Source organism: Olea europaea, chromosome 11, assembly GCF_002742605.1.
Source record: "Olea europaea var. sylvestris chromosome 11, O_europaea_v1, whole genome shotgun sequence".
NCBI lineage: Eukaryota > Viridiplantae > Streptophyta > Magnoliopsida > Lamiales > Oleaceae > Olea > Olea europaea.
This window is the reverse complement of record NC_036247.1, coordinates 2,171,831-2,197,956: the sequence shown is the minus strand read 5'-3', so window position 1 is coordinate 2,197,956 and position 26,126 is coordinate 2,171,831. Positions and strand designations below refer to the sequence as shown.

Below are 26,126 nucleotides of genomic sequence, written 5' to 3'. Positions count from 1 at the left end.
GGAAGACAAACCGAGCCAGGAATTTGGAGCAAGCCAGCTCGCTCACTCCATTTGCGAACGCGAGCTAACTCGTGGGATAGACGACATTGACGATCGGCGACTTGACTCCGATCAATGTATTATCCCTACCATACAACAACATATGGAATGAAATTAAAATACTTGAGATTTTTATTTATTTATTTATTATTTTTTAAAGGCAATAGAAGAATTTGAATTTGAAGATGATGGATTTCAAAATTCATTATACTTTTATTCTTCCTATGGTATGGTGTAATGAAAATAATATGTACTTTTCCCTAGCATTATTTACCTTACTAAAGTTCGAGAACACAATAATAACGAGGATTTCATTGGGTAGAAAAAATTTGAAATATTAATTTGGAGATTGTCAAAATGGATGAAGAGGTCTTGGGATATCAACAGTTTGAAAGAGAATGCTTGTCTTGCAAAAATAGATTAATAAATACTGAAATAATACTATCTAACACCAGTGGTGCTGAATGAGTGTTGGTTCGATTAAGTCTAAAGAACTTGAAAGGCCTAGTACTTGTAGTCTCGCCGGCGGACACGTCAACTTACAATAGGGGTAAAAGGACACGGAGAGGAGAAAGAAGGTGAGAGGGTGCTTGATCGAGCTCAGTCAAGGGAATGGTTGGGACTGTTGGGTAATATAGATTCTCTCTCATCCTAAAAGCTAGCTCAAGAGATGAGGTTTTTCCTCACACTTATAAACTGAACACCAACCACATCCACAATCGATATGGGACAACCTCAACAATCTCCCCTTCACACATCGGGCTTTACGGGAGACCAAACACATCTCCCCCCATACATCGGGCCCTACGAGAGACCAAAACCTTCTCTTCCTCACACAACGAGGCTTGCGGGAGACCAAACCTATCTCCCACTCACACAAACCCGTATCTCCATGATTATTGGACCGGAGACTTGTTGATAAATCGAGTTCTGATACTAATGTTAAGTGATATTGGACCTCTCTCACCTCAAAAGCTAGCTCAAGAGGTGAGATTTTCCCACACACTTATAAATTGATTATCAACTACATCCACAACGATGTGGGACAACCTCAACAATTATTGTTAGATTTTGTGCCCCAAATTAGGGTGAATTTTTTGAAAAATATTGTTTCCTTATTTTCACGTGATTTTATTGGAAAAATATTATTTCATTTACTCCACGTTATTTTTAATATTATTTCCATCTTTATGATATTTTTAAGATTTGCTATGTTCTTATAAATATGTGGCTTTTTATTCAATTTTGGTGAAGCTTTATTGTTGAATTTTTGTATTCTCTACACATATTGTCTTTAATAAAACATTGATTTCTTTGCAATCTATCGCCAATTGATTTACTTTAATCTTGTTTTCTTCGTTGTGATCATACATATTTCATATTATTCATTAATTTCAATTCTTGCATCTCCTCTGGGTCCAACAAGTGGTATTAGAGTTATGCTATAGATTTTTCGTGATTTGATTGGAATTTTTCAGAGATGGCTACATTGAAACATGATATTTCGCTGCTGGATCGTAATACAAAATTTTCTTTGTGTCAAATAAAGATGAGAGCTTTGTTGGCGTAGATGGATTTAGATGATACATTGCTGAGTTTTGATAAGATGTCAGTAAATTGGACAATGGAGGAGAAATAACGAGAGAATATGAAGGCTCTTTCGCAGATATATCTTCACCTTTCCAACAACACGTTCAGGACATATTGAAGTAGAAAAACAACTGCTGTTTTGTGGTTAAAACTTGAGTAGTTATGCATGACCAAAAGTCTTACGAACAAACGGCATCTAAAGCAGAAACTGTATTCCCATTGCATGGCAAAAGGAGGATCCTTTGAAGACCACCTGGCCGTATTCAAGGAAATTGTCATTGATATGGAAAGGTTGGAGGTCAAATATGATGAAGATGATCTGACCTTGATCCTGTTGTGCTCGCTGCCCGCTTCGTATTCGTCGTTTCGAGACACGACTTTGTACAATCGTGACACACTCACCATTGACGATGTTTATGATGCTTTATTCTCAAAGGAAAAGATGAAGCAACTGGTTGGAACTACATCTAGAGATGAAGAAGCTCTAGTGTCTCATGGTAATCGACGGAAGGGTAGGTCGAGGGTGAAGTTTAGCAATCAGTATTGCTTCTACTGTAAGAGAAAATGACATATCAAGAAGGATTACGACAATTTGCAGGCTAAAGGTAATTTAGCCACAAATCGTGGGAGGCAATCAGATAATTCAGATGAGACTAATATTGTCGAAGACTTTTCGGATGGCAAAGATGTGGTGTTGACCGTATCTGACATGGAATCTAAGTCAGAAGAGGAATGGATTTTGGATTCAGTGTGTTTGTTTCATATGTGTTCCAATAAGGCCTATTTTGAAACATGTGAGGCGGTAGAGTTGTCATGGAAAACAACCAGTCATGTAGCGTAGCTGGAATTGGTAGGGTTAGATTGAGGTTGTAGGATGGGACCATGAGAACACTTTTGTTAGGTTCGACATGTTCCAGACTTAAGGAAGAATCTCATATCGCTGAGTACCCTGAGATGCAAAGGGGTACAAGTTCTCTGGTGGAGGTAGAGTCTTGAAGGTTCAAAAGGGTGTCCGGATTGTACTGGAGGGATGGAAGAATCTCTTGTGAAGGGCTTTGGGTCGATTTAGAACATTGCTCAAGAAAGTGTTGGTGATTCCGCTTTGCCACAAGTTTAAGGGGATATACTGTGTAAATGCTAGGGTTAGATCTATTGAGCGTAGGTATGGTATTGGAGATGTCGGATATGCTTTAGGTGTATTTGAAGGTGTCAATTCTAGTAAAGAGCCTTTTGATTAAGCATTTTGTGCGATTTCTACTACAGGGTGTGCTTTGACCCTATTTAGACAATTTTTAATTTCTCGTTGGAATTTTGAGAACCTGGGATTAAGGTCCGGGTGTCGTTTATGGACGTCGGGCGGATGATGATGTTTTTCATAAGGTGGAAAGTTTTGGTCACTGTTTGAGGAGTTAGGTTATTTCAATGCAGTCGGTCATATTTTTTCAGGTGGAGAAATTTTGGAGCTTTCGTTGCACCGGGATTTGGGTCATGGTGGAGATTGTTAGATTTTATGTCCCAAATTAGATTGGATTTTTTTGGAAAATATTGTTTCCTTAATTTCATGTGATTTTATTGGAAAAATATTATTTCTTTAATTCTACATTATTTTTTATAATATTTCCATCGTTATGATATTTTTAGGATTTCATACATTCCTATAAATATGTGGCTCTTCATTCAATTTATGTGACTTTATTGTTGAATTCTTGTATTCTCTCCATATGCTAATTTCTCGTAAATTACTTTACTTTAATCTTGTTAATATCGTCGTGATCTTGTCTACATCACATATTTCATATTCTCTTTAATAAAACATCGATTACTCTGTTAATTGCTTTGCTTTAATCTTTGTTTCTATCGTTGTGATCTTGTCTACATCACATATTTCATATTGTATCATTAAATTTCAATTTTTGCAACCCCTTCGAGATCAACATGTAGTATCAGAGCAATTCTGATAACTTGCTTGTTCCCAAGAAGGACAGATGTACACAATGAACAAAATACATGGACCTCTCCAGTTACATGACTACAGACAGCAGTAAAATTAAACCGCAAAGGCTAAGGTACACATTTGAATTATTTCTCTTCAACACTGTACACGCAATAAAGTTTTATTCCATTGAGAAATTACACAAATCAAGAAAGTCTGCACACTAGGTGCATTTTAATGTTACAGCAAGTTGGAATAGAAAAACTAGATGACTACCAAAATAAAAATTGATAATGAAAAATTTCCACGGTTCGAATATCTCTTAGAACTTGACAAACAACAGAAATACATGAAGAGTAATCTACAAACTCCTCTCAATAAAATCCCAAATCCTCTCCTCCATGTACATTCTATCCCGAAGTCGTCGAGGCGTGTGGCGCTCATCTGGGAAAATCAACAATTCATAAGTCTTTCCAGCTGCCACAAGCGCATTCACGAGCCGAGCAGTGTGCCTAAAGTGCACGTTCTCGTCAATCATTCCGTGCATAAGCAACAATTTCCCTTTCATATTGTTCACGTGATGCATCACAGAACTTTGCAAATAACCCGATTGATTTTCGCTTGGCAAACCCATATATTTTTCAGAGTAGAAAGTGTCGTACCCATCCCAAGATGTAACTGGAGCACCTGAAACAGCACATTTGAAAACCTCAGGAAACTTTGCAAGGGTCAAAGCCGAGAGATATCCACCGTAGCTCCACCCATATAATCCAATGTGGCCACATTGAGCTAAACCCTGTTTAATGAGCCAGTCGGCTCCAGTTACTTGATCCTCAGCATCAATCTGCCCGCAGTTGTACTTAAGTGCACCTTCAAACTTGAGTCCACGCCGTGCAGTTCCTCTATTATCCATCTGTAGAAGGTATAGGAGCGGAGCAAGAAAGAAATGAGTCCTTTTCTTCTACGCTATATTTGCTTTGAACGCATATATACGAAATAACATAAATTTGAGGAAAAGGTTAGAAAGGTCCGCTCCAACATTTCAGAGTGCACAATATATTGAAAACGGTTAGCTTCTTTTTCTTTATTAATACTGACTAGTGCTATCTAGTCCTTGTGTGAAAAATGCTACACTGTCGGGCTAGTAATTATTTAACCTTGCTAGCTCAAGCCTGTGAAATTTCACAGGTGGGCCAGAGGGGCTGCACGGGGATCCCTACTGGTGCCACCAAGCATGAACAATAAACTCAAATGTCGTCGTTAAGCCTCCAGTAAGTACATCATGACAATAATCCAAGGAAAAATAATTAGATTTTTATCAACAAACTAACCTTCCATACTAATATGCCTCTACTTCTCCAATACTGAGCACTCATGTCAACAGTGTTTATCCAAGAATCAGAAACAAGTTGTACACTAGGACCACCATACACTTGAATCATTGTTTTATACGGTGGAGGTCCAAATCTTGCCGAATCAGGTTTGTATAATGCCCCATAAAGAGTAGTCCCATCCTTTGACTCTACTTGAATTACATCTGGTGGCTGAAGTTGGAGCTTCTTAAATCTTGGAATGCTGAGCGGCTGCTCATAAAGAGGCACAATCAAGCTTCCATCAGACAATGAGTGCATGGTAACTTTGGGCAATGAACCCAGGGAATCATAAATATCCACAAATCTCTGCATCTGATGGTCAAGTACAACCACGTGTTTTCCCTTTCCATGGGTCAATCTAAAGGGAACTGGCAAGGGGTTATCTGCATCTGGGAATAAATTGGCACCATAAAGATGACATTCCAAAGGGCCATCTAAAGTTCCAGTAAAATAAACAATGCCAGAAGCCTCGTTTACACCCACAACTTGCTCAACCATCCACTCACCTTGAGTTATAGGACCCACACACTTTCCATCTGAGTTGTGTAAATATAGATGTCTGAATCCTGTTTTCTCACTAGACCAAATAAACCCTCCAGGATATCTAGTATTCACTTTGTCCAAAGGGGTGAAGCAATCATGCAGATTGATCCAAGTTTCATTTACTTCTTCGAAGATTACTTTTCTCTGGCCTGTTTTGATATCAAACTTAAGGATCTTAAGATTAGAATGTGACCTGTTCATAACCTGAGCGGTAAGAATATTCCTATGCATCCAACAGACTCTAGCCAAGTATTCCTCATTGTTTGCCTGGCCTCTTTCTCCACACAGAAGATCCATCCAAGTTATCGGACCTCCTGTAGCTGATACAACACCCAATCGAACTTTCACATTTGGACCGCCCGCAAAAGGGTAAGAATGATCTTCCTGTGCCTCTGAACCAACAGAACTTTTCCCTTGGTGCATGATCCTAAAGGGAGGTATCCCAGAATAATCAACCTCTGTGAACGCAATATATTTGCTGTCTAGAGACCACCAGTAGCCATTTTTACGTTCCATCTCCTCCTACAGCCAGTAATACATAAGCATTCTTCAGCTAGCAAATTTATATTGAAATATTGCTTCTTGTATTGTGGAAAAGAAGTGATTGTTTCATATGACATTACATGGATAATTAAATTTGTAATGAAAGAGAGTCTGAACTTTCACCTGGGCTATGTACTCAGAGAGGCCATGGGTCTGAAAAACAAAAGAAGAAAGTATAACCAGGTATTCAAAGTTTTTCAGTCAGAATGAGACACAAGAAAAGCATAAAAAAGGAGTATCATTCAACCATCATTCTCACACAAAACAGTCTTGTCCACAGAGACAAGTACGTTCATGCAATTTATGGGTAAACTGAAGTATAGTTCCCCCTTGTGCTTATCCTTTTCTTCACCTTCTCTTCTCCAATTCTACACTTTTTCTCTTGTTTGTCTTTTATAACTGGTAAGCATTCTATGAACAATATTTCTCTAATGTTTAACACAATTCATTTCAAATTCCACACCAGGATTCACTTTCCACATTCAGAGGAGTATCACTTGATTAAAAGTCGAAACATAAAAGCCTACGTGTTTCCTTTTTGATATTAAACAAAATCACATGAAGAAATGGGAGATGCGGAATCGAATGAGATAAATCGAATCATCTCTTGTTGAGAGTTTGATGTATTCAGTGTTGTAAATCTCATCCAGAGACCTGTGCTCCATTTAGCGTCACAAAGAGCAAAAGAAATGTATCTATGTTCTCTTGATTGAAAGTAGAAAGTCAACATGCAGATTCCATTATTGAAAATAAGTAGCCTACATTATAAATTTTCTTAATTGTTCAAATACGAAATGGAACAGCATTTGAGACGATATATCTAATAAAAAGATGACTTCTTTTGGTGCTTCTGGGATGACATGAAAAGATATTTGAACATTAAGAATATATTATAGAACATTGCAAAAACTATTTAACACCATATGCACATTGCACATCATGCATTGGTCATAGTAACTTATTTAACACACAATGAAGGGAGATGAAAATTGAAGCCAGCTTAGAAATGAAACCTAATGCTTACTATCATGTGTCCGTTGGCACCAGAAGTCAACTGCTTTGATATGTAGCGTGTAAGGTTAAACACATGCAACTCATTATCTCTCACATAAGCAAGCATGGTTCCATCTGGGGAAACATGCGGATCAATAACTGGAGAGCACGAAGCACTTGGGAGCTTAAGATCTGAGTGCATGGAGAGATCCTGAATATATATCTGTCCAGACATGAAAGCAGCAGCTTATTATATGAGAACAAATGAAACGTAACAACGCTTCTCATGGTGGCTCTATTGACATCCAATGGATACAAGAATCAATTGAGTTTTTAACGAATGGTTGAGTAGCTCTCTTCAAGCATAATCATTGAGAGTTAGTTTCTACAAAAATATTCCCAGCAAAAGATAAACAATGCATGAGAAAATATTCACTGAAACTAAATCTGTGAAAATGAAGAATAAAATATTACAAATACGTTAAAGAAAAGCTATTATGAAAAGATTTTCAAGCAATTACAATATCATCAGAAAATTTAGTTCTTTTAACAACAACATCAAAACCCTATCCAATTTATGCCCAAAACATAAACTCCCCGAGGTATGCAATTAAGCTAGCTCCAATTTACCACTATCACCACCAACTCTTGCATGGTAACATATTACCATTCAGCAATATAACAAGACATCATTCAAGATATTTATCCAGCAATAAGTTTGTTTACATATATAATACATGCAACTATTTTAAGCAAGTACACCAGTATATTATATTTTTGAAAATGACAAATAACATAAGAAGTTAGGGAACACACTCCTTCTGGTAGAGGCACCAAAACTCTCTTTTTCCTTTGGCTCGTCTTCACCCATTCATAGCGTGTCACACCAAGACCACGCTCTCTCGATCTCTCCCTCCTCAACTTTTCTTCAGCGGATAAATTATTCTCATCAAGCCCACCATTTGGAGGACTAAAAAACAATTCATGCTTCTTGCTAATAGGATCAAACACAAACACCTTCCTATTCAACGTCTGATCAGGACTAAACAAGTATGCGACCAGACTACCATCAGGGCTAAAGCTAATCAAAGTTGGCACTGCATAACCAATCAAAGGGTACTGCACTATCTCTTCAACAGGGAATGCAGTACAATTGCCTAGAGCATTTGCAGCAGTTGTGTCAGTTGCAGGCATGTCGTGGTAAAGTGATCTTGAACGTTTCAAATTCCTCTTCTTATTACTTGTATTAGGGGATCGCATCACCAATTTAATGACCAAAATTTGGATAGTTTATGCATCAATGCATGAGTACACAAACTCCCTGCAAAGGACAGGAAATAAAAAATCAATCAAGAAAATTATAAAATTTTAAACCAACTGAAAATTACGAAAGTTTCACTATTGCATTGGTGTGGTCCACTCAACAGAATTTCATGCAATTCTAAATTGTTTATAAATTATAAATTAGAAATAAATTGGCATAATAGTACTCCGCTAATCAACTAATGGAAATCAGATTAAAAAATTCAAGTGGTGAACTCCCTGAATTAAAAAGTGCAAGAGATAAGAAGGTTTATTTCAACTTAATCATACTTAAATTTACAATTTTGCTTGAATTAAAGCTCCCTTCTTGAGCTTCTTTTTTCCTTTATATTCCTACTTTCCGCAACAGAAAAGGTGTAAAAGAAACAAGTTTCACTTTTTATTCTGCGAAAAATTATTTCGATACAGTAGCAACCAAGATAGTGAAAAGAATTAAAGAATTATTGAATAAGAAAACACTAAATAAAATGAAAACTAACGCGATCTCGTGTTGATAATTACTGATTAATTGGTAATTATGGAATAATGATCATGATAATAAAGTAAAATTGGGATCAGTCCGGACCTGTAATTGATTATGGCAAACCAAAAACCAATGCAGAACATCAAGATTCGGACACAGATTCCTTTTAAATAGAAAAATTCTCAGATTTTTTGGCAAATTGAAAGGTTGAATCAGATTATTAGACAATCGATTCCAGAATTTGGAGTATAATGAAAATTTTGAATTAATAAAAGTAAATAAAAAAGTCGAAAAAGCCTTTTTATGAGGTGTGAAAGTGATAAGATGGAGAACGTGGAAGCGCGTGGCGAGCGCGCGTTTGGTTTAGTGGATAATATAGCTCTGTTTAATAGCAAATTTTCATTTAAAAAATAAAATTTTTTACCGTTATTCACTATGTTAGCTGTTATTTTTTACTTTTTCACTCTCATATAGAAGTAACTTTTCTTTCTAATAATTAAAAAATCAATTATCATAATCACTACCAAATAGGCCCACGAATTGTTCACCACCCCAACCAGATGAAGCAGGTGCTAATGGGCTTCACTAAATTTCAATTCATAAAATGTGTGTTTGAGCTATATTATTTTGAAAGAATGTATTTGAAATAGTATACTAATGAAAAAAAGTGTGATTAAAAAATAAGAAAAATTTTGAATTTGTGTATAATATTATTTTATTTAAAAATGTGTGATTGAAATGATTCAAATCACTATTTAAAAATATATATATTTTTTAAAAATGCAGCTCAAATATGACCAAAATGAAGTCAATATTTTAATTATAGTAAGCTTAAATTTCTCAATATAAATCAATTATTTATCTGTCATTATTATTGTTGTGCCAAGAAAAGTGTACATAGCTCTAAAGCCTATTGGTTGAGGTTGGAATGTTGAGTCAGAAATTTCTGTTTGAGTTCAATTTTTTTCTATTATTTTTTTTACAGCACTCATTTTCAATTACCCATTATTTATTAAAATAATATTATATACAAATCAAAAAATTTTCCTTCTTTTTTAACGTTACATTTTCCATCAATTTGATATTACATAATACATTACAGAAAATTAAAAAAAAAAGGGGAAGAAGAAAAAGAGAAAAGAAAAAGGAAAATTACATCATATTGTGCTCGTATAAAAGGTTTCACGGTCTCTGTAGAAGGTTGCATGTTAGGACAACAAAATCTGTGCTACTTGGTATAAAAAGGAAACTCGAACGTAAGGATGTAATTTTGAAGTCATGAAAAAGATAGTTTTAGACTCTCACGCCGAGAATTTGTCAACTTTCAAATTGTCTTAAAAGACCGTGACTTGTTAGATATGACATTGTTAGTCTAATTATTAGCTCCAAATTTTAGAATAACTTGGCACACTTGTGAATTGGCCGAAGATTGGAGTTGGAGCAGGTTATAGTGGTCATAGTTGAAAAGACAGAAGGACCAAATTATAATGCGTTATTTTTATATGAAAGATGCAACATGAAGGCGAGATAGAATGGAATATCTTATGAAGGAACTAAAAGGTTGTAATGGAATTATTTTTTATACAAAAAGGAGAGAGAGCGTGGTGTGAAAGACTATTCTTGTTTAATTTTTTTCTTTCCCACTTATTTGTTAACTATTCATATATTTTATTTGGCTGATATCAAAATGCATGTAATAACAAAAATATAAAGTGGACTTTAGTTTCAAAACATTAAAATGAGATATCCCAAATTGACATTCAATAATGGTTGGGGATAACAACTTCAATTATCCATTAAATAACTGGATAAGAAGAAAAAAGTCAGTGACCACCACACGCTTGAAGGGAGCGTGAGTTACATGTCACTGTCGTCGCATAGTGCTTCCAAATTAATAATAAAAATAAATAAAATTAAGCCCGGTTCAATTCCCATTTTTTTTAAAATGAAAATGAAAAATGTAGTTATTACGTGATTCACACAAGAGATAAAAATTCAGATATAATAACTTTATATAATGGATAACGATCATATTTTTTTATTTTTGTGATCAAAAAATGAAAATCAAACGAGACCTAAATAAATGATTCCAAGACTACTTATTTTGACTATGCTCACGATTTAGATTGACACTTTCATTGCATTCGGGAGGAATCCTTTCTTAAGTCGATCTGAATAGTCGAACCTACCTCATAATATTTGAGTCGTGACCTAACCATAAAAGGAAAAGAAAATGCTTTCTTTAAACAAAATTAAGAAATTCATTGTTTCATCATCAAATTTAGGTAATACCTAGGTTATTGACACGTTTGTGTGCTCTTGTCTCCTAATGATAAACGTGTACTAATTTTGGTACAATGTTGCCACGTGTGTAATTTAGAGGGACCACGGGGCAGCGTGGAAGGTAACAATTTTAGCTTGAATTTAATCCACGAACTTTGGTCATAACTCATACCAATTTTTTTTCAAGTTAAATTAGAAAATATTATTATTATTATTATTTTCAAACTTGTAGAATCTTAAAATGTTTGGCCCAATTTTTTAAAAACTTATTTTTTCTAAACTCATCATCAACTTTTCGACTACATATTTTATCAACTATTATTAAAATCTACTAAAAATTTATTTTTTAATCAAACCAAACAGGATCTTACATTTTCTTTTGGTACATGCAAGGGCGGACCCAAGGGGGTCCCATAGGATCACTTGACCTTCTAATTTTTTCAAAAAATAAAAATAAATAAATAAAATAAAATTATTTTTTGTTTTTGTCTTAGTTTTCGGGCTCACTATGGAATATCAAACGAAATTGAAATATTACATTATTAATATCATCTTGAAGTACTCACGGTCTAATATCTCATGTTATTAATGGTGTATGAAATGTCCAATCATAGCAAATATTACGATGTGTCAAAATAGGTCATTCCAAATTAATATTTCAAAAATTTCGATAATAAGCTAAATTTAATAATTCTTCGACAATTATACGCTAGCCGTATCTATAAATCTTCTATATCCTCTTAAAACTCAGTTCGAAAACTATATCATAAATATATCGAATGATCTAAATGAATATCGAAAATAGTTAAACGTACGTCAAACGTGTATGTCAAAAAGAGACGTATAACTCATCTTTTTTGAAAAAATCAATTGTTTTATTAATGTTTATTATTTTTGCGCGACAAATTTCTCAATATAATTTACATCATTTTATTAGAAAATTTTATGTGGTATGACGTCAAATTTTATTTTTTTGGACGTAAAAATTCTTAATAAAATTTTTATTACTTCATAGAGATTATAAATTGTTATACTACTTTTCATCTTGATTATTTTTATATTTTGTAGACGATATGTTCTATAGCCAAGAAATCGGATCAGGTAGGCCACCAACAATCTTGTGGAACTCAAGAAAAATAGAACAAAGGAAAATGACCGTAAAAGGATCTTAAAAAGACATCGGTGTGATGTCGGCCGAAGACCCTCCGACGATCAAGTCAGTAAATCTTGTTGAAAGTTTGATAAATGCCAGATGGGAGAAAGAAGAAATAAATTAGAGTCTAGTGGATTCTGATACCTGAATGCTTAACCGACTACTGAATTTATAGGAGCGTGATAACCGTCTAGGAGAGATTGGCGGGGATTCTCCGAGATTTTGTGGTTGGTTGGAGCCAAACCTAATCCAATCTGTTCAGTTGAGATATCAGATCCGTTTGTAGATAACTCTCACCAGATCTGGATAGAAGTAACGTGATATATCTGGAAGATAGATTATCAGAGATTTCGAATTGACGTGTAGGTCATGGATTGTGTATTCGGATTGATTGTTATAATGAGTTGGGCCGACGATGGCGTGGTTGAATCATATGTGAACCCTGTTCTATGTTTGGGCCACTTGGACTAGTAAATTAATTATTACCACTACAATTTGTCCCCCACTCTTTTATACGAGTTTTACTCAAATGGAAGAGTAATTCGGGTTTAGGGATGATCGAATCCTTGGTTGAGAGCGAATTTAGATCGTAGGGCGGATCATTTGATTACATAGTGATGTGTGAGAATCGTCCAGTCGTTTAAAAATATCATGGAGATTTTTAATCACTTGTCCAGCCGTGCGGTTTTTTAGGTTGCAAGTCGGATATTTGTCTTGTTCGGCACAACTCAATAGCTCTCATATGGCTCGGAGGCCAAGCGATAATTTTTTCTGAAAATTTATTGCATGGCCCATGTGATGAACATCAATAGTTTATATTCATTATATAATAATATTACATTTATAAAATGAAATATTACAATGTTAGCACGGCTCGACAACCATGCGGAATGGTAAAGATCACCACATAGAGCTGTGTGGTAAGATCCATTTAGTGGCATGCATGCCACCTTTGTGGTGGTGGCATGCATGCTACTTGTTGCATGCATGCAACAACTTGTGCCCATGGGCACAAGTTATACACCACTCGACATTTTGCCGAGTGGTGTTGTAGCAATAATTTTTTTAAAATCCGTCTAGGCCGTGCGACATGTACCCCTTGATTTTCTAGTTAGACTGATCGGTGCATCTGTTCGAAAAAGAAGATTGTTGATTCATCTGCATCATGTCATACGCACTGCTTGGTTTGCCATTCCAAGTGATGAATATATCCACATGAAAGAAAAAGGTATTCGATCTATCTAGACCATGCCATATTTGTGGATTGGTTTACTAGCCCAAAAGATCGACGCGCCCATTGTGAAGAAAATATATTTATCTGCCTAGATAGTACGATGCGTCCTACATGGTAAATTAGTCGGAAGTCCTCATGTTCATTTGCAAGGTTCGGCGAGCGTATTCTATCGATGGTTCTAACCACATTTATGAACTTGTTTACTCATCCATTTTAGAGTGTCAACTTCTATAATTTAAGGCCTCATGTCCTCATTTTTTAAGTGACCTGAGTTTTCTTCAAGAAGCTTCTGAGATTCTAGTAAGTTTTTCTTTTCTATTCTTCAAGTTTTTGTTTTGTTTTTGAATGTTCTTTGAGTGTTCTTCAATCATTTTTCAAGTTCTTTGGTGGTTGAATATGTTTTGATTTGGTGTTTCTGGAGTTTGATCCGTTGTGAAGTGAAGTTGGTAGTGAATAGTTGTTTTTGATGAACAATGGATTAGAGTGATTTTTCTAACGCTCTGTACGGAATTCTGGCCGAAGCATGGCCGACTAGTGATATAAATAAGTCTGACGATCCGGGTAAAAACTCGTGGCTGGACAATTATGTGGGTTCGGATTGTTCAAACGGGCCAACATTGGTGGGGTTTGTAGATCAAGGGATTCATTCCTCTCATGAGATTGATCTAGAGAGTGTTGGTATCAGTAGTGGTCTGTTCGATCCAAGTCGTGACGATGACCAGCTTAGATATGATTCGTACGATCAGAGCTATCCAAGCGGTAGTGATATCATGTTTAATAAGAACATACCGAGCAAGCTGAAGTAAAATGACTTAGTAAGAATCCGAGATGCCTATGATATTTCTGCATCAGTTAAACTTCATCTACCACGACCGCACGAAAAGATTTCATGGAACGTCCCAAGTTGGATTTTTTTCTATGAGTTGCCATTTAAAGACGGCTTTCAATTTTCGATTCCCCACGCGGTCACGATGGTATTAGAGTATTTCAAGATTGCACCCAGCCAACTTATGCCTAACTCTTGGAGATTGCTTTTAGCACTTCTAGTCTTAATCGAGCGGCATGATATCTCGTTCGACATGCCAAAGCTACTTCATGGCTACTTTATCAGGGAACATGATGGTGAGAAGGGCCGTTTTTCCTTAAATGCAAGGAAAAATATTGATCGATTGATAGTTGGCCTTTCTTCTAGGGATAAGGGTTGGAAAGGGTCTTATTTCCTCGCATCGGTAACTTGGTTTGGTCGGAGAGTTACCATTTTCCTTCGGCATGGTCCTGCGATAAGTTTTGTAGATTGTTTACTTTCAATACACTTTACACTGATTTGAGGTTCTTATTTCATTTTCTTGCAGGTCTTCGTATCAACACGCGGCCAGTCGAAGGAATGTTCGTAAAGGAGCGCATTTCCAAGATCTTAGCGATACCTAAGGGTCCGAAGGATTGCCAATTCGTTTTATCTCCAAAAGTCCTGTCTTCAAGCAACTTGTGAGAGCACATTTCGACCGAACCAAGAGGTATTCCTTTCAACTAATTTTTCGAGATATAAGATCCCTATTGTTATGGCAAATAGAGGTATGGAAATTCTTGACAGTAACCTTCCTATGACTAGTCCACTTAACTCAACCGATCGTGAGATTGCAGATCGAATTATGTCAAGAGTGGTAAGATTTTCGCTTGATGCTTTGGAAATGAGAAAGGCGAAGGAGAAGTCTAAAAAGGTTTCTCCTCACACAGTACTAGCTGACACCCCAGTTCCGTCCGATGGTCTTTCCAACTAGACGGAGCTGCCTGATGCTCCTTCCTCGTTGATTCGAAAACGTGGTCGATTGGAGCCACTGTCGACAGAGACTACTCGATACTACTTACCTTCCCATCAGACTCCTCCACCTTTTCTAACCCTGGGGTAGTAGCACTTGGTAAGGGACTTTTATTTCCTGAAGATCGAGTGCGCTAAGAACAAACTGGTCCAGTTAAGGCAGCCGAAAACACAATGGCTCAGGCATTCCAAGTATAATATTTTTATATACTTCTTTATGGATTACCCAGTTGGTTGACACAAACTTATTCCATTGATTCCAGGTACTGCAAGGGACAATTTTTCAGAAGAACAAAGTCGTTAGGCAGGCTAGGAAGGTGCGCTAATTGCAGGATGCGAAAACTTCATTGCGTGGGGAAAATGAAAGTTTGAGAACAGACAAGCAAGATGCTGATTTGGCCACTAGGAAGGTGCTGGATGAGCTAGCAGAGGTGGTTCCCGAGAAGCTTGCATTGGAGAAGGAACTTGCAAACTCGAAGAAATCTTCAGGGTACCAGATCACTTCTCTGGAAGACCGTTTGGAGAACTGCCAGTTGGAAGTCGAGATAGCCACCCAGGCCTTTCTTATGAATGATTACAAGAAAGGTAGGCACGTTAGTTAGGACATAGATAAAGCTATTGTCGATTATGTGGAGTTGTACTAGTTGCTTGGTATGTCGAATACATTGGAGGAGCAGCCCGAAGTTGGGGCTTCATGCGACAATGGAATCGAGAATACCGATGATGGGCAGGTCTAGGTGCCTTTGGAAGCACATTTTCCAAGTGTGCTTTTCATCCATTATTTTCTTTCAAGCTTATGTATTAGTATTTATATGAGTCGTGTTTGGACTTGTGTCTTTCCAAACTATATAATATGTAGACTTATTAGAGTTATGCGTCTAACTGCAAAAAACTCGTGAAGTATCGAACATAGAATTTTATTTGTAATAGAAGCGTGACCATAATATTGGAATAGAAATTGGACTTGCTTTCTCATCATAAAAGATAAAGTAGACTCATCAAAATAATGTTACAAAGGACTGGATCAGACCAGTCCTTCTGATTTAGTAGGTAATTTTATTAGCTACTCTGGAGACAGTTGAGTCTTTGTTTAGATCGGTCTCATGGTTAGGGTAATGTTGCCCTTGTCCGACAATCGTGTGTTCTTCTTCTTTCGGACGGCTTGAAGGCAACCGCGTTGTCTTTTTCATCCAAATGACTTGATGCAACTTATATGCTTATTTCTCTTGACTCCAAAATAGCTTTTGACACCTGCATGGGATTTTCTTCCAAAATTCAAGGATTCCCAAATCATTGGTGATGAGAAAAATCTGACATCCGATACATTTCTCCCCGTGGCGAATCTCTTGAGAGCAAAGAGGGTTAGGTCCGGCGATGGCATTTTTGCCATCGGCTCTTTGATACTTAAGTCAGTACAGATTTTGAATGAAGATAAAAATACCAAATAAAAAGAAGAGTTTAGAAGACTTATGAATAATATTTGTGGGGGTGGATGGCGCTCCAACTTGTCACTTTCTTGTTGATCCTTCTGAAAGCAGAGAAGGTTAGGATCGTCAATGGCACTTCTGCCATCGGCTCTCCGATATTTAAATCAGTATGGATTTCGAATGAAAATAAAAATGTCATATAAAAAAGAAGAGTTTAGAAGACTTGAAAATAATATTTGCTAAGGCGGATGGCATTCCAGTTGTTAGTGATATCTCTACCATCTTGGGTGCGTACCTTATAGGTTCCTTACCCGACGACCTTAGTGATCAGGTACGGTCCTTCCTAATTTGTCGCAAGCTTTTCGGCAATGGCACTTCTGCCATCGGCTCTCCGATATTTAAATCAGTATGGATTCCGAATGAAAATAAAAATGTCATATAAAAAAGAAGAGTTTAGAAGACTTGAAAATAATATTTGCTAAGGCGGATGGCATTCCAGTTGTTAGTGATATCTCTACCGTCTTGGGTGCGTACCTTATAGGTTCCTTACCCGACGACCTTAGTGATCAGGTATGGTCCTTCCTAATTTGCCGCAAGCTTTTCAGCATCAGCTTCCTTGGTATTTTGAAATACTCTTCGCAGCAACCATTCACCTTGTTTGAAGGTTTTAGTTTTCACCTGCCTGTTGAAATGTTGGGCGATTTTTCGTAGATATGCAACCGTACGAATCAAAGCTCTTTCTCTTCGTTCATCTACCAAATCTAACTCATGGTATAACTCGACTTGATTTTGCTCATCAGTTGTCCATTCATACCGAAATGTTGGAGTGCCTATTTCTACTGGTATGACTGCTTCCATGCCGTAAGCTAACGAGAAGAGCATTTTACTAGTGGGTGTTCGAATGATGGTGGGATAGGACCAAAGGACACCGAGCAACTCATCTGCCCATTTTGCTTTAGCCTCAGATAGTCTTTTCTTTAATGTGTTCATGACAGTCTTATTAGAAGATTCAGCCTGACCATTGGCTTGGGAATATCGTGGAGTGGAGAAATTTAGCTTGATATTCCACTCTTTACAGAAATTTTAAAACTCGGTGCTTATGAACTGTGTCCCATTGTTCGCGACTATTTCTTTTAGGACTCCAAACCTGCATATTACATTTTTCCAGATAAATTGGATAACTTCACGATCACGTACCTTTGAGAGTGCCTCGACTTCAATCCATTTCGTGAAATAGTCCATGACTGCTAGCATGAAAACTCTTTGTCCTGGAGCAGCGGAGAGTTTTCCAATAATGTACATCCCCCATTTCATGAACGGCCAAGGTAAAAGAATGGTGTTGAGCCGTTCTGGTGGAAGTGGGAGACATTAGCGAATCATTGGCATCTGTTACTTTTTTGACATGATTAACAAAGTCGGTTCGCATTGTTGGCCAATAGTACCCAGTGGTAAGTGCGTGATGCGCCAGGCTCCAGGCTCTATAGTGATTACCACCCTCCCCTTCTTGAACTTCAGCCAAGATATATTTGACTTCTGCATTGCTGATGCATCAGAGATAGGGTCCAGAGAATGATCTTTTATACAACTTACTGTCTATAATGCAAAATCTCGCACCCTTAGTTTAGTTCGTCGATCTTCATTCTTGTCTGGTGGCATCTCGTCATTTTGGAGGTACCTGATGATCGGTATCATCCAGGACTGTTCCTCAAATGAATGAATACTATTATTCTCATCGGATTTTCGAACTACTGGCCATTGCAAGTAAACTACCAGGATTACCTTACTTTGTTTCATATTCGTAGTTGCTCTGAGGCTGGCTAGTGCGTCTGCTTAGATGTTTTCAGTTCATGGGACTTAAGTGATATGGAACTCATCAAACTCTTTGTAGAGCCGCTTGGCCAATTCTAGGTAGGATGTCATCTTTGTGTATTTGGCAAGGAAGATGCCCTGTATTTGGTTTACAATGAGCTGAGAATCACCGTAGATGTGTATTCGGGTGATTCCGATCTCTTTTGCTAAGACCAGTCCAGCAATGAGTGCTTCGTACACTGCCTCGTTGTTGGTTGCCTTGAGTTCACACCTAACCGCCTGTTCTATTTGATCTCCTTTCGATAATGTTAAGATAATGCCAAGTCCTGCACCATTGATGTTGCTCGACCCATCTACCTGGAGCGTCCATATACCCGTTGCTGGTCCATTCGTCAAGCAGAGAAGTTCTCTTTGGGCCAAAACATGTGATTTAAGTGTAAAATCAGTAATGAAATCTACGAGTACCTGAGATTTGATGGCAGTGCGGTGTACAAAGGAAATATCATATTCACTTAATTCGACGGCCCATTTGGTTAGTCATCCGGACAACTCGAGTTTATGGAGTATTTGTTTTAGTCGAAACGATGTCACGACTACTACAGAATGGCTCTGGAAGTATGGTCTTATCTTTTGAGCTGCACTAACAAGTGACATCTCCAGTTGGCTATGGTGGGTTTCTGCATCCAGTAATGCATTGCTAACATAGTAGATTGGGAGTTGCTTTCCACCTTCTTCGCGGACCAAGACTGCGCTGACTGCCATCTCCAAAATTGCCAAGTACATGTATAGTTGTTCTCCGTCTTTCCGTTTCTATAGGAGTGGTGGTGATGTCAGATATTGTTTAAGTTGCTGAAGCGCTTCTTCATATGCCGGGGTCCATTCGAAAGTTTTATTTTTCCTTAATATGTTATAGAACTTTTGACATTTCTCTGAAGATTGGGAGATGAACCTGTTAAGAGCTGCAAGCCTTCCAGTAAGTCTTTGAACTTCGTTCATACAAGTTGGAGATGGAATGTTAATGATTGATTGGATTTGGTCCGAATTTGCTTCGATTCTTCGTTGGATTACTAAGTAACCTAGAAACTTGCTAAAGGATACTCTGAATGAACACTTGGACGAATTAAGCTTCATGTTGTACTTCTTTAGAACCTCGAAAGACTGCTTAAGGTATTCTATGTGTTGCTCTGTAATCAAAAACTTCACCAGCATATCGTCGATATAGACTTCCATGGATTTTTTGAGTTGCTCAACGAACATACGATTTACTAGTCGTTGATAGGTTGCTCTCGTGTTTTTGAGTCCGAATGGCATAACCTTGTAACAGAACATGCCTCGCTCTGTCACGAAAGCGATTTTCTCTTGGTCAGCTGGGTGCATCAATATTTGGTTGTACCCGGAGAAAACATCCATAAAGCTTAGATGCTCATATCCAGCTATCGAATCGACCATCATGTCTATATGTGGAAGAGGAAAGCTGCCCTTCGGACATGCCTAGTTTAGGTCTGTAAAATCGATGCAAACTCTCCACTTACCGTTCTTCTTTTTCACCAAAACGACATTTGCCAGCCAATCTGGGTAGTTGACTTCTCATATGGAACCTGTTTCCAAAAGCTTTTGGACCTCTTCATTAATGATGCGGTTTCGTTCGGGCGCGAATATTCTTCACTTCTGTTTGATCGAAATGTAATGAGGATCAATATTCAATATGTACGTTATTAGCTCCAGATCAACACCAGTCATGTCAATATGGGACCAAGCGAAACAATTATGGCGTTCCATGAGGAACTTGATCAGGCACCGCCTGAGCTCTGGTTCTAGCCTTGCTCCGACTCGAGTTTTGTGATCTGGGAAGTCGGGGTGGATCTGTACTTCGTCTAGTTCTTTCACGTCTGGTTGATCTGGGATGGTCAGCTGGGATTGTTGTAATTGCTATAAAGGAGATCAGCCAGAGCGGAGTGAATTCTAGTAGCACTTTTTGGAATCCCTTTGGTCGCCAAGAATTTCTCTTATTCCCCATTTGGTCGGGAAACGGAGTACCTGATGAAACGTTGATGGTACGGCCTTCATTTCATGGATCCAGGACCTCTCCAAGATAACATTATATGCTGAAGGACTATCCATTACAAGGAATTGGGTGTGAAGGTTAACCCCTTCTGTATAAACATGCAAAACAATCTCGCCTAGAATATTCTTTTGTTCACTACTGAAACTAATTAGCATTGTCGTCCAGCGTGTAATGTTTTCTTTTGGAATTCCCATAGCCTTAATGGTCTCCAGGAAAAGTGTATTTGCACTGCTGCTGTTGTCTATCAAAATGCGCTTGACTAAGCAGTTGGAGATGTTCAAAGATATGACCAAAGCATCATGGTGTGGATTGAGTAGCTACATAGCCTCAGATGTCGTAAAGCTAATGATCTGCGGTGTGTCTGAATGGCTTATTTGGCTTAGATTTTGACAAAGGTGAGTTGCTTGACGGGCGTGCCTTTGTGCCACCGCCCTTGTTATTCCACTAACTTCCGATCCGCTAATGATGAAGTTAATGGTTCGATCTTGTGATGGTGCGGTAGCTGGTTCGGAGCTTTGCTTACCGTGCTGTTGTTGTTGTCATCTGGTGACGTTCTCCTTTCCTTTATTGGTTAGAATGTCCATAAGACGTCCCTGCTTTAATAGTCCAGCTACTTCTAAACTCAAGGCAATACAATCATCTGTGCAGTGGCCATGGTCAGCGTGAAACTCACACCATTTACTTTTATCTCGCTGGTCACTAGAGCTTTTCATCTTTTCGGGCCAATTCACTGTGCTTCCCATTCCCTTCAATACTGCAATTAGTTCTGTTGGCATGATAAAGAGGTTGTATTCGGGGACCCCAATCTTCATTCTTGCAGAAGGTCGTTCAATTAGTTTGGGTAGTTCCCTATGCTTGGTGTCTCTCCTATCCGAAGTGGAGTGGGTATCAGCAGGCCATTTCTTGGCCTTGTTTGGTCGTCGCAGCTCTTCTCGATGGAGTTAACGTCTAGTGAAATTAAAATTAGCATCATCCTCTTCCCATTTAATCTGAGCCCAAGCTTTGGCCAAGACATCTTCCATTGTGCTGCATGAATATTTGGTGAGTTCCTTATACAAATCAGTGTCTAGGAGGAGCCCCTTTCGAAAAGCAGAAATGGCAGTTTGTTAGTTGTAGCTAGGGATGAAAACTTTCTCCCGGTTGAATCGTCTTACAAATTCCGGTAATGACTCATTTCCTCTCTACACTATGTGATAGAGGTCGTCGGATCGCTTCTCAAGTTTTCTGCTACTTGCAAACTGTTCAACAAAAGTATCAATTAGTTGGGCGAATGATGATATAAAATTATTTGAAAGATTGGTATACCACTATAGGGTCGGCCCCACTACACTAGAGCCGAACCCTTTACACATGCAAGCTTCTCGAAGGTCTCTTGGTATAGCGGCAGTAAACATTCTCTATCTATATTGAGCTATATAATCGTCTGGGTCAGCTGTCCCATCGTATAACTTCATATTAGGAAAGATGAATTTTTTGGGCATTTTCACCAGAGCAATTTGGTCGACAAAGGGAGAGTCGGCGAAACAACTGGCTGCACTTTTCTTGATAAGCCCTGGCATCCCTGGGGTACGTTGAACCATGGCTTCGATCGCTACTAATTTTCATACAAATTCTGGGTCCTATCTATTAGTAGGATGTGGTTGTGCATCTCCTAATCCTCCGTTAAGCGGTGCGACAAATTGGACATTTGAACCAATGATCCTAAGTCAATTTTGGTCAAGTGAAGGAGTCGACCGTGATGGGCGTGACAATATTGAATCAGATACCAAGGATTCTACTCTTTCTTGAAGGTCTCGATTCTCCACACGGATGGCAGCATTCTCCGCTTCTAGCCTTTAGAGCTTTTGTGAATTCTGTTTTGTCAACTCGATGAGTTGGGTTAGCTGTGCAGTGACTTCACCAGAAGGAGTAGTAGGTTGAGGGTGTGTAGAGGCAGGATGGACAGTACTCTACCGTTCAACTACTGGCTAGATCGGATGGATCGACTCGATGGTTGTTAGATGGATAGGACGAGCTAACGTTGGAGTGGTAGGCAGAGCGGCAGCATGACTTGAGCCGTCTCCTTGTTGCATTGTTGCTTCCACATCCTGACGAGTCATTCGTTCTGCTTCTTGACGAGCTAATTCTTCCGAAGTATGATCAGCGAAGCCGTCTATACGATGGGTTTCAGAAGTTCTTGACATGGCGAGGATGATTGTCGAATAGTAATGATGAGAGTCTCATTTGTAAGAATGATTGCTAGGGCCCCACGTTGGGAGCCAAGTTGTAGACGGTATGTTCTACAGTCAAGAAATCGGATCAAGTAGGCCACCAGCAATCCCGTGGAACTCAAGAAAAATAGAACCAAGAAAAAAGATCGTAAAAAGATCTTAAAAAGACACGTGTGGTGTCGGCCGAAGACCCTTCGACGGTCAAGTCAGTAAATCTTGTTCAAAGTTTGATAAATGCCAGATGGAAGAAAGAAGAAATGAATTAGAGTCTAGTGGATTCTGATACCTGAATGCTTGACCGACTACTGAATTTATAGGAGCGGGATAACCATCTAGGAAAGATTGGCGGGGATTCTTCGAGATTTCGTGGTTGGTTGGAGCCAAATCTAATCCGATCTGTTCAGTTGAGATATCAGATCCATTTGTAGATAACTCTCACCAGATCTGGATAAATCGTAACGTGATCTATCTAGAAAATGGATTATTGGAGATTTCGAATTGACATATAGGTCATGGATTGTGTATTTGGGTCGATTGTTATAATGAGTTGGGCTGATGATGGCGCAATTGAATCGTATGTGGACCCTATTTTATGTTTGGGCCACTTGGACTAATAAATAAATTTTTACCACTACATATTTGAAAAAAAGAAAAATTATACATAAAAAAAATTCAATTATTTTTAGGATTTTTTTTTATTATTGTTACATTTTCCTCGCGATCAATTAATTTTATTTTTTTTTTCAAATGAAGCATGACATCAAAAATTTTATTTAGAAATTTATTATATTATTTAAAAAAAAATTGATTGAGAGGAAAAAGTAACAATAATAAAAAAGAAATCCTAAAAATGATTGATTTATATATATATATATATATATATATAAATTTTTTAGATGTAAAAAATAATAAAAAATGAATAAGTATTATAACAGTTTATAGCCCATATAAAGCAATAAAAAAAATTTCGTCACTTTTTTTAAAAGTTTGATTGTGATCCCATAATGTAAAATGTCAGTGATCGCTCCTAGGTACAATGTTTTCTTTCATGTACACAGTAGAAAGCTTCTTGTTGAAAAAAATTCTGATACCTGAATGCTTGACCGACTACTGAATTTATAGGAGCGGGATAACCATCTAGGAAAGATTGGCGGGGATTCTTCGAGATTTCGTGGTTGGTTGGAGCCAAATCTAATCCGATCTGTTCAGTTGAGATATCAGATCCATTTGTAGATAACTCTCACCAGATCTGGATAAATCGTAACGTGATCTATCTAGAAAATGGATTATTGGAGATTTCGAATTGACATATAGGTCATGGATTGTGTATTCGGGTCGATTGTTATAATGAGTTGGGCTGATGATGGCGCAATTGAATCGTATGTGGACCCTATTTTATGTTTGGGCCACTTGGACTAATAAATAAATTTTTACCACTACATATTTGAAAAAAAGAAAAATTATACATAAAAAAAATTCAATTATTTTTAGGATTTTTTTTTATTATTGTTACATTTTCCTCGCGATCAATTAATTTTATTTTTTTTTTCAAATGAAGCATGACATCAAAAATTTTATTTAGAAATTTATTATATTATTTAAAAAAAAATTGATTGAGAGGAAAAAGTAACAATAATAAAAAAGAAATCCTAAAAATGATTGATTTATATATATATATATATATATATATATATATATATTTTTTAGATGTAAAAAATAATAAAAAATGAATAAGTATTATAACAGTTTATAGCCCATATAAAGCAATAAAAAAAATTTCGTCACTTTTTTTAAAAGTTTGATTGTGATCCCATAATGTAAAATGTCAGTGATCGCTCCTAGGTACAATGTTTTCTTTCATGTACACAGTAGAAAGCTTCTTGTTGAAAAAAAAATGATGGATATCATTTTAAAATGAGTAGTTCAGATGAAATAGAACTTTCAATCGATCTCAGCATTTGAGAATCTAGGGATGCAAACATGGTCACCAGGGCTCACATTAGCATGTGTTTGGTGGCATTTTTCTTTGGGAAAGCATTGTTTTGAATAGTTAATTTTGAAGAATGTATGGTTAAAAAGTCAAGAAAGATTTTGGATTTACGTGTAGAATTTTTTATTGTATAAATGTGTGATTGAAAATGAGTATATAGAAAAAAGAGTTTTCAAAGAATTAGAATTAAACAATGGATAGATTTTTCATCTGAAAAAGATGTCTTATAAAGATCATACAAATGTTTATCAAAGAAAGATGGGATTAATTGATGCTAACTAAGGCCATGTTTGAGGGCTATTAATTGGCAAAAGTAAAGATTTGGATAGTGAATTTTGGAAGAACTAGTCAAAGTTGAACGTGTATTGTGTACGTTATTTTAAAATACTTTATAAGTGATGTAAAAATAATCTTTGATACCAATTTATTGGAGGATTTGATGAGTCTCGGACGAATTAAAGAAAATAAAATTTAACATAGAAATTTAAGAGAAGAAAATTTTACTTAAAGTGTAATGATGAAATATTATAAATCAGCAATCTTTTCATATTACATTTGATACATAAAAATTATTTGTTAATACATAAATTTAAACACCAATTAAAATTTTCAGTTACATGAATATGAATAAATTCGTCTATAATAACTTCAAATTCATGTAATTCATGATTTATCAAGTGAAAATTTATTGAATCTAAATTAATGTGAATGTTAATTAATTGAAAATTAATAACACAAATTTCATAAATGACAATAATTTTATAGTATTTTTACATATCGAAAAATAAAAAGTAAGTTAATATTGAAATAATTAAATTAAAGGAAGGTTAAAATCGTCCAAAAAATGATTCTCCCTTAATGTGATATTTTACTATGTTATAGACGTGTGGTTAAAAAAATAGATTTACGTGCAAAATATTTTATTGTGTGAATATGCGATTGAAAATGAGTATGTAGGAAAAAAAGAATTTTGAAATAAAGAATGTCAAACGTGCTAAATGAAATCCCCATATCAATTGAAGTTATAAATTTTCAGTTTTTGAATGGTAATATCGGATCCATAGCCAGAGAAAATGCACGTTTGATTGAATATTTTACCAATGAATTTTCTGCCTCTTTATACAGCATGCGCTTCTAAAGAGTTAAGAGTGCAAAAAGAAAGTTTGAACTTGATGCTTAAATATAATATGCCAAATTTAAAATAAAGCTACTATTATTTCGAGGTGATTGATTGTAAAAATTCAATTTTTGTTGATTGCTGAATTAAAAAAACAAATGGAAAGGGAATTGTATAGTTCTCTTTTCCAAACTAAAATAAAAATCATGGTAAGGATATTGA

At 36.8% G+C, this 26,126-nt stretch overlaps 1 protein-coding gene across 1 annotated transcript; it reads right to left on the bottom strand.

Annotated features, from left to right (window-relative positions):
* Positions 1–3,723: 3,723 nt before the first annotated feature.
* LOC111402939 (dipeptidyl aminopeptidase 4-like) lies at positions 3,724–9,053 on the bottom strand. Its single transcript, XM_023031270.1, has 6 exons — positions 8,903–9,053; positions 7,831–8,335; positions 7,046–7,237; positions 6,145–6,174; positions 4,894–6,000; positions 3,724–4,475 (listed from the first exon to the last, which is right to left on the bottom strand). Exons 2-6 carry the CDS (start codon positions 8,272–8,274, stop codon positions 3,924–3,926), a joined length of 2,325 nt encoding a protein of 774 aa, XP_022887038.1. The 5' UTR covers positions 8,275–8,335; positions 8,903–9,053; the 3' UTR covers positions 3,724–3,923.
* Between the last annotated feature and the right edge of the window lie 17,073 nt (positions 9,054–26,126).

Bases quoted from the DNA above. Each gene is read 5' to 3' on its own strand.
- LOC111402939 (XM_023031270.1), bottom strand. From the start codon at position 8,274: ATGCGATCCCCTAATACAAGTAATAAGAAGAGGAATTTGAAACGTTCA. The intron at 7,238-7,830 runs GTGTGTTCCCTA...ATGTCTGGACAG, and splicing joins TGGTGCCTCTACCAGAAGGA to ATATATATTCAGGATCTCTC. The intron at 6,001-6,144 runs GTGAAAGTTCAG...TACTGGCTGTAG, and splicing joins TCTCTGAGTACATAGCCCAG to GAGGAGATGGAACGTAAAAA.